The sequence below is a fragment of the Canis aureus genome, chromosome 22 (assembly GCF_053574225.1).
Source record: "Canis aureus isolate CA01 chromosome 22, VMU_Caureus_v.1.0, whole genome shotgun sequence".
In the NCBI taxonomy this organism is placed as follows: domain Eukaryota; kingdom Metazoa; phylum Chordata; class Mammalia; order Carnivora; family Canidae; genus Canis; species Canis aureus.
Window position 1 is genome coordinate 13580120 of NC_135632.1, and position 15738 is coordinate 13595857.

The 15738-nt window shown below is 37.8% G+C and overlaps 1 protein-coding gene across 10 annotated transcripts in view; it reads left to right on the forward strand.

Annotated features, from left to right (window-relative positions):
• The window catches only part of SLC9A9 (solute carrier family 9 member A9), a 654903-nt gene that overhangs the window by 440752 nt on the left and 198413 nt on the right, over nucleotides 1–15738 (forward strand). For all 10 annotated transcript variants that reach the window (XM_077864842.1, XM_077864844.1, XM_077864845.1 and 7 more), the window contains one exon: nucleotides 14675–14828. In XM_077864842.1, the coding sequence (XP_077720968.1) occupies nucleotides 14675–14828 (154 nt within the window). The remainder of the gene's footprint in view (nucleotides 1–14674; nucleotides 14829–15738) is intronic.

Consider the following 15738-nt stretch of genomic DNA (forward strand, 5'->3'; position numbering starts at 1 on the left):
CTGAGTAATCTTCCATAAGCAATCGGAGGATGAATAAGCAAATGAATGAACCTACAACATTTTCTACCCAACTAAAATTGTGCATTCCCCTAAAATGACAACTCAAGGACTTTCCATTCCTGTTCTGTCAGCCCTGGGAACATCTAATCCCAGAATTGGTCCTCTAGGCACCTTTCAGACCAAGTTTACCTGGTTCCACAGATGGGAGCTAAGCAATAATTTTAAAGAAGGAGATCAACAAAATACACCTTTCATGTTTTATTTTTTTTTTATTATTATTATTTTTTATTTATTTATGATAGGCACACAGTGAGAGAGAGAGAGAGGCAGAGACACAGGCAGAGGGAGAAGCAGGCTCCATGCACCGGGAGCCTGACGTGGGATTCGATCCCGGATCTCCAGGATCGCGCCCTGGGCCAAAGGCAGGCACTAAACCGCTGCGCCACCCAGGGATCCCACCTTTCATGTTTTAAATGAAAGAAAATATTTTTCACCTACTCACTAGGCTAAAAACCCTTCCCTGAGTGTTGATAACAGTAAACATTGTTAATACTTCAAAAAAGAACCATTTGGATCTGAGAATATTTCTTAGATCTCTGCTTGCTTTGTGTTGGAGGGATGTGTTTTTCAATTAAAAACCCAAGATCTTATTAAAAACCCTGGGACTTTTATGTGGGTCAGATTATTTGAATCAAGATCAGGCTAACTCTAACTTCAGCTTGGGAAAAGACTTCTTTCAATGTATATACAAAGATTATTTGAGAGTCTGAGCCCCTTAAGCAACAGGCTTTTTTCTACCTTTCCTCTTCCCTTCTTTATAATTCCTGAAAGAGACAGTCTGGATGATGCCATCATACAATCAAGCATTCCTACCCCTTTGCAGCTCCCTCACCCAGAGTCCAATGTTCCCTCATCCTCCCATACTATACACCCTTCTTGCCCTGGGCACATTTTGCGAAATTAATTGGGCCACTAAATAGCTAATGCAGCAGAGCCACAGAATGTTTTCTTCATTAGAGATGAATTTCCACTGAGTCCTCATCTCTCACTGTTGTCTGGGGTAGGCATTGTGAGCAAAGTGGACAACTGGAGTAGATCTTCAGAGATCTTCAAATGCAAAAGAGTTAACCGCTTCTGCGGGAAATGTATCAAGCTATCACAGCAGAAATCACCTTAAATAATGAAAAAACACGTGCACCATCGTTGTGACAAAGCAGACCAGCAGAGTAGGCCCATATGAACTGCAGATCCCATTAAGTCCTCATAGTTTCAAATGCGGAGAAAAGTTTATATGGTTATGATAAATTCAGAACATCTGAGAACTAGCTTAGACTTGTGGCCAAGCCCATAGAGTTGTTTTCTCTTATCATTAGGTCAAAACATTATCATTCTTCACTTTGCTCCAAAACAAATTTACAGTAAAAATTACTAGCTCTTGCATTTTTAAGCAACAAATTAGATTCTGCTATTTGGCACACCATAATATTTTCTAAATATAAGCTACTGTTTTGGTGAAGTGCAATGAGTTCAGGCTTTCAAGCAGGCTCGGCTACATGGAGCTATTTGATTAACTCTCCCTGAATCTCAGCTCCCTTGACTGTAAAATGGGGATAATCATGCTTACTTTAGACAGTCAGTATTGAAAACCAAACTAGAAAATATATATAAAATGACTGGCACTGGACTACCACTTAAGAAACACTCAAAGGATGGGAATTTCTATCACTTTCTTTAACCATCACAGATGAGACAGCGCATTAGTGCTTCACAGAGACATGATTTATATAAACTCACAACTGCTCTCCGGAAAACCTCCTATGAGAGACTGAGGTTTTCATTCCAAAAAAGGTTTGACTATCAAATCACTGCCAAGGACACTGTCTGAGGCCAGTGCAAAGTGTTAGTGACATGCCCTTGAAAAACAAGACCCAAGGCCCCAATTTCCCTTCATTTGAGGACAGTCATTGACATTCTACTCTTCATTCTAGCAGTGACTCACTCCCGGCACTAAACACATAAATCAAAATGTTATAACTCAAAGTACCAGTTTTTATAAGAAGAATATATTGGAGCCCCCTCTGGAACAAATTGACCCATGCAAAATGTCACAATCAACTTAGACATTTATTGAGTGCGAGAAAGTGGCAAGATCTTGTAGATAACCCAATCATCCTATCTAATGAGATAGTGAAGCCAACAAGAGCATGCCAGCCGCTGAAAGACACTGAGTAATGAAAGGAGACAATCTAGAATGCTTGTCACCTCTCCCTGTTTCAAGGATAAGGTCGTAGGATACAGGAAAAGAAATAATTTTATCATTTAATTCAGGAACTTTCTGTGTACATTTCAGTTTTTCAGTATGTCCAAAATGTCAGAGATATCACAAATATCTGATTGATAATTTTAACCAAATTAACTTGTCCATTGAGGCAAATGGGCTACATTAATTTTCCCCATTTTCTGCCTGAATTTTCTTACCGCTTGCTTGTTTTGGCGTTATGTAGACATAGCCTTAGAAAACTATCAACACACATAAACGGAGTTCAAAAAAATAAGTCTGTCTATGCCAGACACCAATCTCTCTAATTCTGCCCTCAGGTTCTATGGATAGAGTTCAAAAGAAGTCAATAAGATTGACTCAAGTAAGTTATATGTGCAAATGAGCAAGAAGCAGTTACTTTTTAAAATGCCTGTACTAAATTTCTATACAGCCATTAAGTGATTTAGGAATTTTCAGCATTAGTTTTATGTATTGGAGAGGTTCAAATGCTGTTCAGGTCCTTCATAGATAGACCAAACTTCTAGGAATAGGGCTGGGTGTCATCCCCACTGCCCTGCCTCCCCCTGGTTTTGCCTGGAAGCTCTTTCTTCCAAAAGCACTGGAAACTATTTTAGAGACCCATAGTTCCACATAAGAAGTAGACACCAGGTGGGCCGCCGGGGTCGATGAAGGATCTCAAGATGGCTGGGCGAAAACTTGTTCTAAAAACCATTGACTGGGTAGCTTTTGGGGAGATCATACCCCGAAACCAGAAAGCCATTGCCAGCTCCCTGAAATCCTGGGATGAGATGCTTACCTCCAGATTGGCTACTCTTCCTGAGAAACCACCTGCTATTGACTGGGTTTACTACAAGGCCAATGTGGCAAAGGCTGGCTTGGTAGATGACTTTGAGAAGAAGTTTAATGCCCTGAAGTTTCCTGTGCCAGAAGATAAATACACTGTCCAGGTGGATGCTGAGGAAAAAGAAGATGTGAAAAGCTGTGCTGAGTTTTTGTCCCTCTCTAAAGGCCAGGATTGAAGAATATGAAAAAGAGCTGGAGAAGATGAAGAACATAATTCCATTTGATCAGATGACCATTGAGGACCTGAATGAAGTCTTCCCAGAAACCAAATTAGACAAGAAGTATCCCTATTGGCCTCACAAGCCAATTGAAAATTTATAAACTTGAGTTGAGGAGAAAGCCCTGATCCTTATATTGTAAATGTTGGACATTAAAAATAATGATATGGTAAAAAAAAAAAAAAAGAAGAAGAAGTAGACACCAGGATAGGTGCCCTGCCTATGAATGACAGCCTTGCCCTCCCTTTACAAGACCCTCATCCTACTCACCACCCACTTTCCTTAGAGCCTGAAGAGTGTCACTGGACTTTCTGGAGATGTTCTTCAAATTCTGCAAGTAAACACGGGAGCATGCATGTTAACAGGTATTTTTAAATGCATGCCCTCTAGGACGATTGTGTGCCATCCTTTCTCAACAGATTTCTTCCTTCTGATTGTTTTCAATTGTTTTTTTCCTGGCAGGAAGCTAATTTTGGCTGCATGAGGAAATGGGAATTCTGACTGGAGAGTCTAGAACAGGTCATTTTAGATTAGACTGATGCTGAGAACAGGGAGAAGAGAGAGAAGAGAGAAGGAGGGAGAGAGAGTGAGAGAGAGTGCAGGAAGAGTAGGGAGCAAAAGGCAAAATAACTATTTCAAAATGTTGTCTCAGATTGATCTCTGCCTAGGAAAGGGAAAGAAGATTTTCTTCTTTGCATTTTTCCTTAAAACTCAAATTTAAGATAACCATGATGTTTTTTTAAATCTTTGTTATGAGTTAAATATTCAATAGAGGGAATGAAACAGATTGAATAACCAGCCATGGAATTTACCGTGTAACCTTGGCCACTCCATCCCTTCCAGCCCCTATTTTCTCTCCTATTAAAGAAGTATTCTGTGATTCTATAGGGACTTGTAGTTGGGAGAGGGTGGGGTAGGTAGATGTAGAGAGCTTTAGGATTAAGCTAAACTGCTGAAACACAGAAGCTCCCAAAATTCAGTGGTTGAACCACAACAAGTAAATCCTCTCTGGCTCGTATTAACATGGAATCAGGGGAAAAGATGCTTCTCCTCTAGATACGTGATTCAGATATCACGGGGGTCTTTCCATATTGTGATATCATAAGTCCCTAAGTCAAGGGTTCTAAATGTGCGGTCCCTGGACCAGCAGTATCAGCTCCACCTGGGAACCTATTTAAAAATGCAGATTCTTGAGCTCCACCACAGATCTACTGAATTAGACACTCTGGGGATGAAGCTCAGCAATCTGAGGTTGAACAAGTCCTCCAGTTGATTCTGATGCAGCTAAAGTATGGGAACCACTGCTCATTGAGATTTATAACCAGCCAGCATAAGGGGAAGGAGAGACTGGGATAGGAACAGCTGCTTCTTAAAAGCCTTGGCCCAGGAATGACATCTATCACTTCTGCTTTCGTTTCACTAGTAAGAAGTAGCCATCAGGCTATACTTAGCTGCAAGAGATGCTAAGAAATGTAGTCTATGCAGTTACAGGAGCATACCATGGATGATAAGAATAGATGACAGATAGCCATCTTTGCCAACATAGCCCTCCGTAAGAGGAACATTATCACCATTTATAATATCGCTTCTATGGGAAAAAGCAATCCAGCATCGACACTAGGGTTTCTCAACCCCAGAAACCATTGACATTTGGGGCGAGTTCATTCTTTTTTGGAGGGGCTGTCTTGTACATTGCAGAATGTTTAGCAGTACCCCTGATCTCTACCCACGAAATTAAGAGTAGTGTCTCCTGTCCCCTAGTTGTAGACAAACACAAATGTCTCCAGACATTGCCAAATATTCCCTGGGGGGATAAAATCACCCAACTTGAAAACCACTGGTTTATACAGAAAACCCATGAGTTGGCTTTTGGAATGCAACCTGGCCATAAGTTGGATACTATTCATCGAATATTGACTTTCTTCTGATCTCTGTTAGCCTTTCTTTTGAAACTCTCTGTTGAAGATTTCAGCTAGTGGCAAGGATTATTCCGCAGTTTACTACCACATCCAATTTACCTACATAAAAATAAACTTCCAAAGCCAGAGGCATCTATGCATGTTGACTCAGAGCTGTGACAGAGCTAATCCTATTTACAGTACCCTTCCTGGCTGCCCAAGGCATCCAAAAAACAAACTTCATTTTATGCAAAAATATACCAAAGTCATGTTGCATTCTTTCTCAGTGGCCTTAAGTTTAAATGATTCAAGTTCAGGAAGAGAGATGAAGGAAAGAAAGTTCTGCTTGTCTAATACAGACAGTTTCAAAAAAAAAAAAAAAACTAAATTTATTTTTGAATTCAGAAGACATTTCCACTAAAACAATCTGTTGGCATCACTTCCGTGTGATAAAATCATGTTGAACTGAAAATGGAACCATGTAGCAAGGTTGTACTATCCTGGAAAATGTAGTTTGAAACCAGACTGACATTTTTGCTGAAAGTAGTTACCCTTTGCAAGGTCACGGAACTTCAGCAAGGTTAAAAGCAATACATAATTCAATTGTAGATCCAAACTAGGTTTTGATTTATCAGATTATTGATGAGAGTGTGTTAAATCTTTGAAGTCAACTCCCTCACAGTACTTGAAATGAAAAGAAAGAGAGGATTGCAATTGATTATATCCCAAATGGAAAGAGAGTCAGCAAAATAACTTAAGAGACATTTCTTTTAAGGAATGGGTCAGTTTCTCAGGGACATTTCTGCATCCCTGTCCATCTACTGTCATTTTCTTTTGGATTCCAGTTGTGTTTCATATGCAAAACATGACCTTTCCGTCATCTGTTCGTTCATGTATTCATTGAATACTGGAGTGCCTACTCTCCAGGAGTAGCACTGGATATGCTCTCACTGACCTTGCTTTCTTGTGAAGGAACACAAATCTTAAAGATTAAAAAAAGTGATAATTTCTGATGTTGGTAAGTGCATAAAAGATATACAAAAAAGACCTGGCTGAAAGTGGAGGGAATTTAGGTAGCATGGTCAGACCAGTCTTTCTGAGGACTGAAATAAGGAGGAACAGCCAAGGGGCAGACTAGGAGGAGATTGGAGGTGGGAGAAGCAGCAAATACAAAGGCCTTGAGGCAAGAACAGACTTGGTTTAAAATAAACTTTATCTTCCTACACTCTCAAGCTCCAAATTCCTTTCCCGTCTTCCCACTCTCTCCAGTAAAAAGACTCTAACCTCTTCACTGAACTCCAGACTCTTAGATATAACTACCCACTCAATCTTTTCATTTGGAAAACCAATAGGCATCTTGGATTTCACATGTACACCAAACATGCTCTTTCCCCAGTTTTCCCCAGTTCTTCCAATGGTTTGGCCTTAACCTTTGGAGTTCTCTCTCTCTTCTCACACCCTTCATCCAACCCATCAGCAAATACTGTCAACCTCTGAGATTTTTCCAGTGTCTATCATGCTACCACTCTAGTCTGATTCTCTTTTACTTCTTATCCAGACTAATGCAGCAGCCTCCTCACTGACCTCCTACCTCCAGCCTGGGAATCAGTTTTTTATAGCAGAGCCAGTGTGATGCTTTTAAGCATAGAGTAGATCATATCACTACCCTGCCAAAAACCTTCCTTAAGTTTTCCATCTCAAAATAAAATTCAAAAGCCTTGCTGTTCAAGAGCCCAATGTAATCTGGCTCTGCTACGTCTTTGGCATTATCTCTTTCCACTCCCTGCCCCCTGCCACATTCATTCCATTCCAGCCATGCCAACCTCTTTGCAGCTATTTGAACATGCCAGACATATCCTTACCTCAGGGACTTTGCATCTACTGTTCCAGAAGGCTGGAATGCTTTTCTTCCAGATATCTACATGGTCTCTCCTCATTCTATTAGAGTCTCTGCTCAAATGCCACCTGGCCAGAGTGGCTTTCCTAACCACCCTAAACACCTCGTATATATATATATATATAGTTTCCAAATAATGTGGAAGTTCTTTTAAGACAGAGACTATCTCTTATTTACTACTATCCCCTGGAGCCTGAATGAATGAAAGGATGAATGAATGAATGAATGAATGAATATATGAATAACACCACCTCATATCTAGAGAACCAGAAACCTCTGCAGTTGTTCAATTTAAAAACATTTACTAAGTTTTATGTTTCAGGTACTACAAGTGTAAGGAAGATGTAATTCCAACCTTTAAAAGATTAAGAATTGAGGGTAAATAGCAGATTAAATTAAACTACTGATTCTTTTCAGAATATCATTTACTGATGAAAGCAGCATGACAATATGTTTTATGGGATTTCTAAGAATGAGAGAACAATGTGGACTGGAGTATTCTAGGAAAACTTCATGGGGGTAGAATATAGGCAGAAAGGAGTGAAAGGGTTAACAGTGGAGTCATAGCACAGAGCTAAGGACAGCAATTGTTTATGGAAGAGGGAAGACCATCTTGTTGATATGAAAAGTACTCAGTGGAGAAGAGGAGGTAAATGGGAAAAATGGGGTAAGGTTCTGATTGAAAGGTTTCTATGGGCTGTAGGAAACCACTTATGGTTGCTAGGTCAGATAAGAACCTGATAAAGCTAGGTTGCAAGGAAACTGTTCAGAGGAATATGGATAGTCTGGAAAGAGGAGAGGATGAAGGCTGTGAGGCCAACATACCAGAGTGCTGGCCAGCAGCATATCAGGGTGTAAGGTAATGGGCCTTGGACCAAGGCAGTATAGTGGAAAATGAGAGGAGCCTGAGCCATCATATAACCCACTCTCTGCTAAATCTAAATATCTAGATTCAGGACACTAGCATCAATAGCTACATATATTTTAAAGTTCCAAACTGATTCTGATGTGTACTTCCAATTAAAGACCATAAGTCTAATCTTAAAATCTCCATCCAGATATGAGACAACATAGATCCAGATGAGTCAACCTGCTTATGATCATGCAACCTATTAGGAACAGGCCTGAGAACAGATCCTGGGTCCCTTGACTCTCAATATAAGGGTTTCAATAAATAATAAAAAGGCAGAAGCTGAACTTGGAGAAACAATTACTCAATCATGTCATTGAACTAGATGGTATTAAGGATTAACTATATGTAATCAGGAATGGAAGAATCAGAACATTTATGCATTCACTGATCAACAAATATTTATTGAGCACCTATTATGTGCTTGGCATTGCTGTAGGCATTGTGGATAAACAACAACTAGCAACAGTAATTGCAGTGTAATGTCCTAAGTCCCCTGATAAGGCAAGCACAGGTTGTACTAGGCATATAAATTAGCCCAACCCAGGCCCAGACTTCAAAGGGGACTTCATAGAGAAATCGATGGTTCAGTTGAGCTCTGAAGATCGGTTGGAATTAGATGAAATTTGGAGGAGAGTTATAAAAAGAAAGAACTGGAGACAGGATGGGAGAAGATGACTCAAGCCTAGGAAACCATGTAAGCAAAGACTTCTTTTACCTCACCACTGATTTCAGCTCCTTAAACATTGCATATCTGTTGACAGTCGTCATAATTTGGAACCTCATGAAGGTTAGCCATCTTTTCTTTTCCATCAGACTATACATGCAAAGTATACACTTCACACCTCTAATATACCTTATCCCCACTTACCTGTTAAGAAAGTCATTTTTGTAGGACCATGAGCCCTGGAATAAAGAAGCCTAAACTTCCTCATTACTGCACTTACCCACTGTGTCTTGGGTAATGTGTAGCCCACAGTGAGTGCTCAATAAATGTTTAGTTTTCAACTGTTGCTTTGCACCTTCAGTAAAAATGCCCTAAGGAGTACTTATATTCCTGTGATTTAAGTGTAGCTGTATTTGACCTTCAACCATTCAGAATACATTTGCAAATTTATAGCAGATTAAGTTTCACTTTTGCTCTTTAAAGATAAACAGGAAGCTGCACAGTTTCTGCAGCAGGGGTCCTTGCTAGAAAGCTTTCTTTGGTTGATAGTCTTCTATTGTTATGAATAGAACATCAACATAATTAACATAAGAATCCCTTAGAGGCCAATTTTAAAAGAAACCACATTTAATTGCAGGTAATTCTTTTATTCCCCAAGATGATGCTAACTCTCCAACTGAGTATGGAAAATATGTCATATCTCTGCAAAGTAAACCCATCTCAAAAGAAATGGTATAGTCTATCAACCCCCAAAAGCATAAAATCATTTCCATTAGTTGACTAAAATAAGGAGAAAAAAAAAAAAAGGTAAATCCGAAGGCTCAACATACCCATAAAACGAAACAATACACAAGCTTTGACAATGAGTTCTGGATTTCTTGAGTTTCCAAGCAAAATGGATGTGTTTTTGGAGATAGTGTTTGCTGAAAGAAACTTCTAAGTCATATCTAGTATTTTGCTGGTAGCTGAAGGAACTTATTTCAATCCTAAACCCCTCTGTTTTCCAAATGCATGTTAAATAGATAGGATAGGTGAGCACAGAATCTCCACAAAGCAGATGAACTGAATTGTGTCTCTTGACATTTTTATGTTGAAGTTCTAACCCCAACATGATGGTATTTGGAGATGGGGTTTTGGGGGAGATAATTAAGTTTTGATGATGTTATTGATGTGGGAAAGATGTTGGAGTTTGGGGCCAATGGCCAAGAAAAAAATTCTTGAGACATCTTTGGTGGAAAAGGTGGTTTTATTAACGGAGACGGAGGACGACACGGAGACAGGACCCGTGGGCAGAAAGAGCTGCACTGGAGTCATGAGGAGTAGCAATTACATACTTTGAAGTTGGGAGGGGGTTAGGGATAGCCTCTAAGGAATTTTAGAAGCAAAGTTTCCAGAACTTTGAAGGGACTAGCTATGGTTGGGAAAAGGTTGTTTATTCCTGTCCAATAAAATCTGAGTCATGAGAATCTTTATATGTGTATCCCTGGGTCATGTACTTGGAGGATGACTGCCAACATATACATTGGGGAGTAAAGATAAAGGATGTTTCCAAAGGAATTTTTATAAGTTAAAGTAGGATCCTGGGGGTCAGGCTAAGATTGCCTTTTGCCCCTAGCAAAGCATTAACATCGAGGCAGCTGAGTTCCTAGAGGAATGTCACTCTGCCTGTTTCAAAGACTTGTCAGTGGGCTATAAGTAAGGAAATTTAATTTTTCTTTTGCCTTTGTTTCCCACACCATTATGAGGGTGGGACCCCTATGATGGCATTGCTGCCCTGGTAAGAAGAAACACCATATGGAGCTTGCTTTCAGAAGGTGGGCTTCTGAAAGCCAGGAAAAGTGCTCTCATCAGAACCCAACTACACTGACACTCTGATCATGGATATGCCAGCCTCCAGAACTGTGAGAAATATATTTTTATTGTTGCAACTACCCAGTCTATGGTATTTCACTATGGCAACCCATATGGTATTTTGTTATGGTAGACTAAGACACGTATATGTATTGAATGAAGCAATGAATGACCACTGATTGACAATTATGTAGGCTCCAAATGTGTAATAAATAACTTTGAAATCATAAAGGATGGAATATAGGCATTAGTTCTTATCTGGGGTTCTAAAATAGCTTCACTTTGTCCACTTAGCAACCTCAACTGTCTCAGTTCCATGTTTCCCATGGTGCCAACCTATCTCACAAGTGGCATATGCCATATGCGCCACATGTGACCAGGGCTACAGACAAATGATCCCTTCTCTAAAAGCATCCTGTTTCTGTGGTTTTTCAGATGATTGTTCTATGGAGAATGTATCCTCTTGTCAACATTTTGGAGTTTGGCCCTTTTAGCAGACTTCCCAACCTGCTACAAGTAAAAGGTGGTGGCTGAACTTTTCCTTTTTTTTTTTTTTTTTTCATCTTCAAAGATCTTTACATTGCATCTCCTGTAGAAAATCAAGTTTTATATATGAAATATATATTTCATAAAAGTCAAAATAACAGCTATCTTTTGAGTATAGTTTTAAACCAAGAACTGTTCTTGTATAGACAATTGAGCTTTAAGAACCTAGTTATGCTAGTTTAATATAATAACAATACATCATCAAACATATTTAGAAAAAAAATGACTGTATACTTTCTTGCCCTTGATATCTAATGTGAAAGAATTTACAATAAGCATGATAGAACTACTTTTTCTTTTATTCTAGTCTAGTCTCTTCTTTCTCAGAAAAACTCAGAGTAGAAACACACATATTCAATAAAATAAGAAATACATAGTCTCATCTCTTAATACTTCTAATACTCACCACCTAATTTGGAGTGATGCTGCTTTATGAACATTTCTAGCAATGCAAGCTTGAGGAAAAGAGAAAATGAAAAGATCACCTTCTATCTCCAATCTTGTACTGTGATACTGCTCGGAGCTTTACCTTGACCTATAAATTCTCTCCTCTGCTACCCAAAGTCTGTTGCAAGATTGTTTCTTTTAGTTTCTGTTCCCTAATGACACCATTTGTACTTCCAGGAGAGAACATTATTAAAATATTTCCCAGTATTAAGAGTTATTAATATCCCCACTCTTTTGTTCCTAGCTGGGCCTGAATGTATGAAAATCTCTGATGGGGGACTTTTCTTGAGTACAGTCATCTCTAGTGTTCAGAATTTCTGATGTATAAGAATTTTTTTATATTAGTATCTACTTCAAATGTTACCTTCCTTATCTTAAGGCCATTTCCTTGTCTACATGGAAATTTAGAATAATTTCCTTCTTCCATTACATTTTGTTCCTTCAAGGTATTTTATAATCAGAGTGCATGTTCCTCTTTCTGAAGCTTCCTTGTTTCGTGCAAAATATATTAAGTCTCCCTAGCCTAATCCTCTCGATCTTGTGTTATGCCATTTTTCTCTTGTATATTGGTGGCATGGAGGTAAGAAAGAACATTATATCTAAGTCAAGAACCCAGGTTATAGTTTTCATCCTACCTGTGTCCGATTTCTAAAATTCTTTTAATGTATGAATAAAGATTTAGAAATTTAGATATAGTAAATATTATAAAACGTGGAATACTGAAATCTTACGTACATGATTCAAACCTTCTTATAAAAATAACCAAATCCCTACTTCTTTGACTTTTTCTTACTGTCATTATAAATGGTTATTTGCCCTGTTATCTGATATCACAGGGCCCGTAAATGTCTTATAAGTCTTGTGTTACCCAAAAGAGATCTTCCATTTTAACTTTTTTACTTTACTATTTGTGCTTTTATTTATTCTTCTTCAAAGTCTTCAACTCTGTTCTATTCATGTCATCACACTTTGATTTGAAGTTTTAATGTACCTCCTCTTGCAAATACATTTAATGTGGATTCATAAAAATTCACTTAGCATATTGTTGTTAAAGAAGAAAAAAACAAGAAAAAAAGCAGGTTTAATAGATAGTTTAGATTATAGACTTTATAATAGTATGTACTCAGGCTAGAATAGTTCTTAAATGTTATTTAATTATTTATTAATTTCAATGGCCCATAAGCTTGGTTTTCCTTATTGTCTGACACATTTGATTTTTTAAAAGTAATTTGCCCAGAAAGATTTTTTGTAGCTATACACAGTATTATTCTTAAATTTTGTGGAAGGTCAAAAGACCTAGAATAGTTAAAATAATTCTGAGAACAAAATATAAGAATCATTCTATCCAATATTAAAGGCTACTATATATCTACAGTAATCAACACAGAGTACTATTAGTTGAGGGACAGACACATAGATAAATGGAATAGAATAGAGAACCCAGGAATAGATCCGTACAAATATACCCAACTGATTTCTGACAAAGTTGCAAAATCAATTCAATTAAAAAAGTAAATATCCATCGGCCAAAAAAAAAAAGAATCTCAACCTAAAATTCACACTTTATACAAAAATTAATTCAAATGATCAGGGACTAAAATGTAAAATGTAAAGCTATACAACTTTTAGAAATAAAATTTAAAAACATAGGGGAAAATCTTTGGCACCTAGAGCCAAGTGAAGTATTCTTGGACTTGACTTCAAACACATGATTCATAAAAGGAAAAATCAAAAGATTAGACTTCATCAATACAAAGCTACAAAATGGGAGGACATATTTGCAAACTATATATCCAACAAAGGATATTATCTAGAATATATAAAGAACTCTCAAACTCAATAACCAAAAATCCAGTAATTCAATTAGAACATGAGACTTTTTTTTAAAAGAATGTAAAGAAAAAATAGAAAATGAGATAAAGACATGAGGAGCCATTTCAACCAAGAAGGTATAAAGAAAATAAATAAGCCCATTAAAGAATGTTCAACATCATCAGTTATTAGAAAAATGCAAATTAAGGCCTCCACATTGGGTGTGGAGCCTACTTTAAAAAGTAAATAAAGAAAAGAAAGAAACATGCAAATTAAAACCACAATGACACCTACCAGAATGTCTAAAATAAAAATAGTGACAACATTAAATGCAGGTAAGGATGCAGAGAAATTAAATGACTTCTATATTCTTGGTAAGAATATAATGGCATCTAGCCACTCCTGCAAACAGTTTGGTAATTTCTTTTAAAAATATGCAATCAATGATTATACTCCTGGGCATTTACCACAGAGAAGTGAAAACGTATACCTATAAACACAGCAGGCTTTTTTTTAATAGCCATAAAACTGCCCAGATATCCTTCAACAGATAGATAGTTAAACAAACTGTGGAGCATCCATACAGTGGAATACTACTCAACAATAAAAAAAGATAAACTATTGATACATTCAGCAACCTGGATGAACAGCCAGGGAATTATTCTGAGTGTAAAAGGCCAATTCCAAAAAATTACATGCTGCATGATTCCATTTGATTCTTGAACTGGCAAAGTTATAGAAATGGTGAATTGATTACTGGTTGCCAGAAATTAAGGAAGGGGTATGTGTGAAGGAAGTAGATATGGTCATAAAAGGGCAACATGAGGAACTTTGGTGATGATGGGAATGTACTGGATCCTGACTGTATCAATATCAGAATTCTGGCTGTGATATTATACTAATTTTGAAAGATGCTATTACTGGGGGGCAAGTGGGCAAGGGCATGCAATAAGTATATTATTTCTCACAATAGCATGTGAGTCTATAATTATCTCAAAAGGTTAATTTAAAAAAGTAATTGTGGGGGCACCTGGGTGGCTCAGTGGTTGAGCATCTACCTTTGGCTCAGGGCATGATCCTGGGGTCCTGGGGTCGAGTCCCACATCAGGCTCCGTGCATGGAGCCTGCTTCTCCCTCTGCCTGTGTCTCTGTGTGTCTCTCGTGAATGAATAAATAAATAAAATATTTTTTTTTAAAAAGTAATTGTGTTTGTTAGAAAATTATAAAGATGAATACAGGAAAATGAGAATGAGATTCATGCAGATATTCACTTTCTCTTATTCCCTCTTGATTTTTCCTGTAAGGTTTGCGAGGAGCAATAGCATTTGCCCTAGCTATTCGGGACACAGAATCTCAGCCCAAACAAATGATGTTTACCACCACACTGCTCCTCGTGTTCTTCACAGTCTGGGTGTTTGGAGGAGGAACGACCCCCATGCTGACTTGGCTTCAGATCAGGTGAGTGACACTATTTAACAAAGGATATCATTACAAGTCTTTGCTACACTGTTTCATTTCTGGTGTTGCTGATTTGGTCAAGGGTACCATTTGGTCAAGGGTACAATGACTGGTCTATGCATTAACTTTCCCTGGGGTGAAGTTGACTTTCATTCACACGGTGAAACAGTCTGTCCTCTCCTAGACCTATCACCAAATGAACTGACTTTTCCAAGAGTCCTAGAAATCTCAGAGTGCTGTTTACAGTCTGTCTCTAGAAATAAATTTATGTATCTATGAATTTCCCCATCCAACAATACTTATGGAATACAAGTAATATGTCCTGGAGTTTACAAAAATGAGAAACACACAGGTCTTGTCCTCAAGATACAATTCAACAGGATTTATACAAAAAAAAAGCTGTAATATCATGGAGAAAGTAAATTTGTTTTGTTTTTAATTCCTTATAGCATTTGGGATAGAATTAGGGACAAATGAGATCCTTAAATATATTTGATTAGCGAACCATATGTTTAGCCAGAAGGATCCTATAGACATAGGTTAAACAGTTTCTCAAGGGAAAAGGCAATGAAGCTTCAGTCAGGGGCCCTCCAAGAAATGCCTGGAAGATGATTGTCATAAATCTAAAGTATATAGATAGTGGATAGTGGTATCCATTGATTTTAAATATGTATGTATGATGTATTTATGTAATTATATATTTAAATATGTGTTGTGTTTAGGGAAAGGGCCTGACAGGGTTCTAGTATAATAGGCAAAGTGGAAATTTGACAAAAATGGATAGCTTGTGCCAATTGTAAAAATCGGTGAATCTATTTTAAAATGTTCTTGCCTTTATTTAAGTATATTTTTGACCTGGGTTCTCATTTTCATATCCCTAAATGTAACAGTGCTTCAGGTAAATCACATT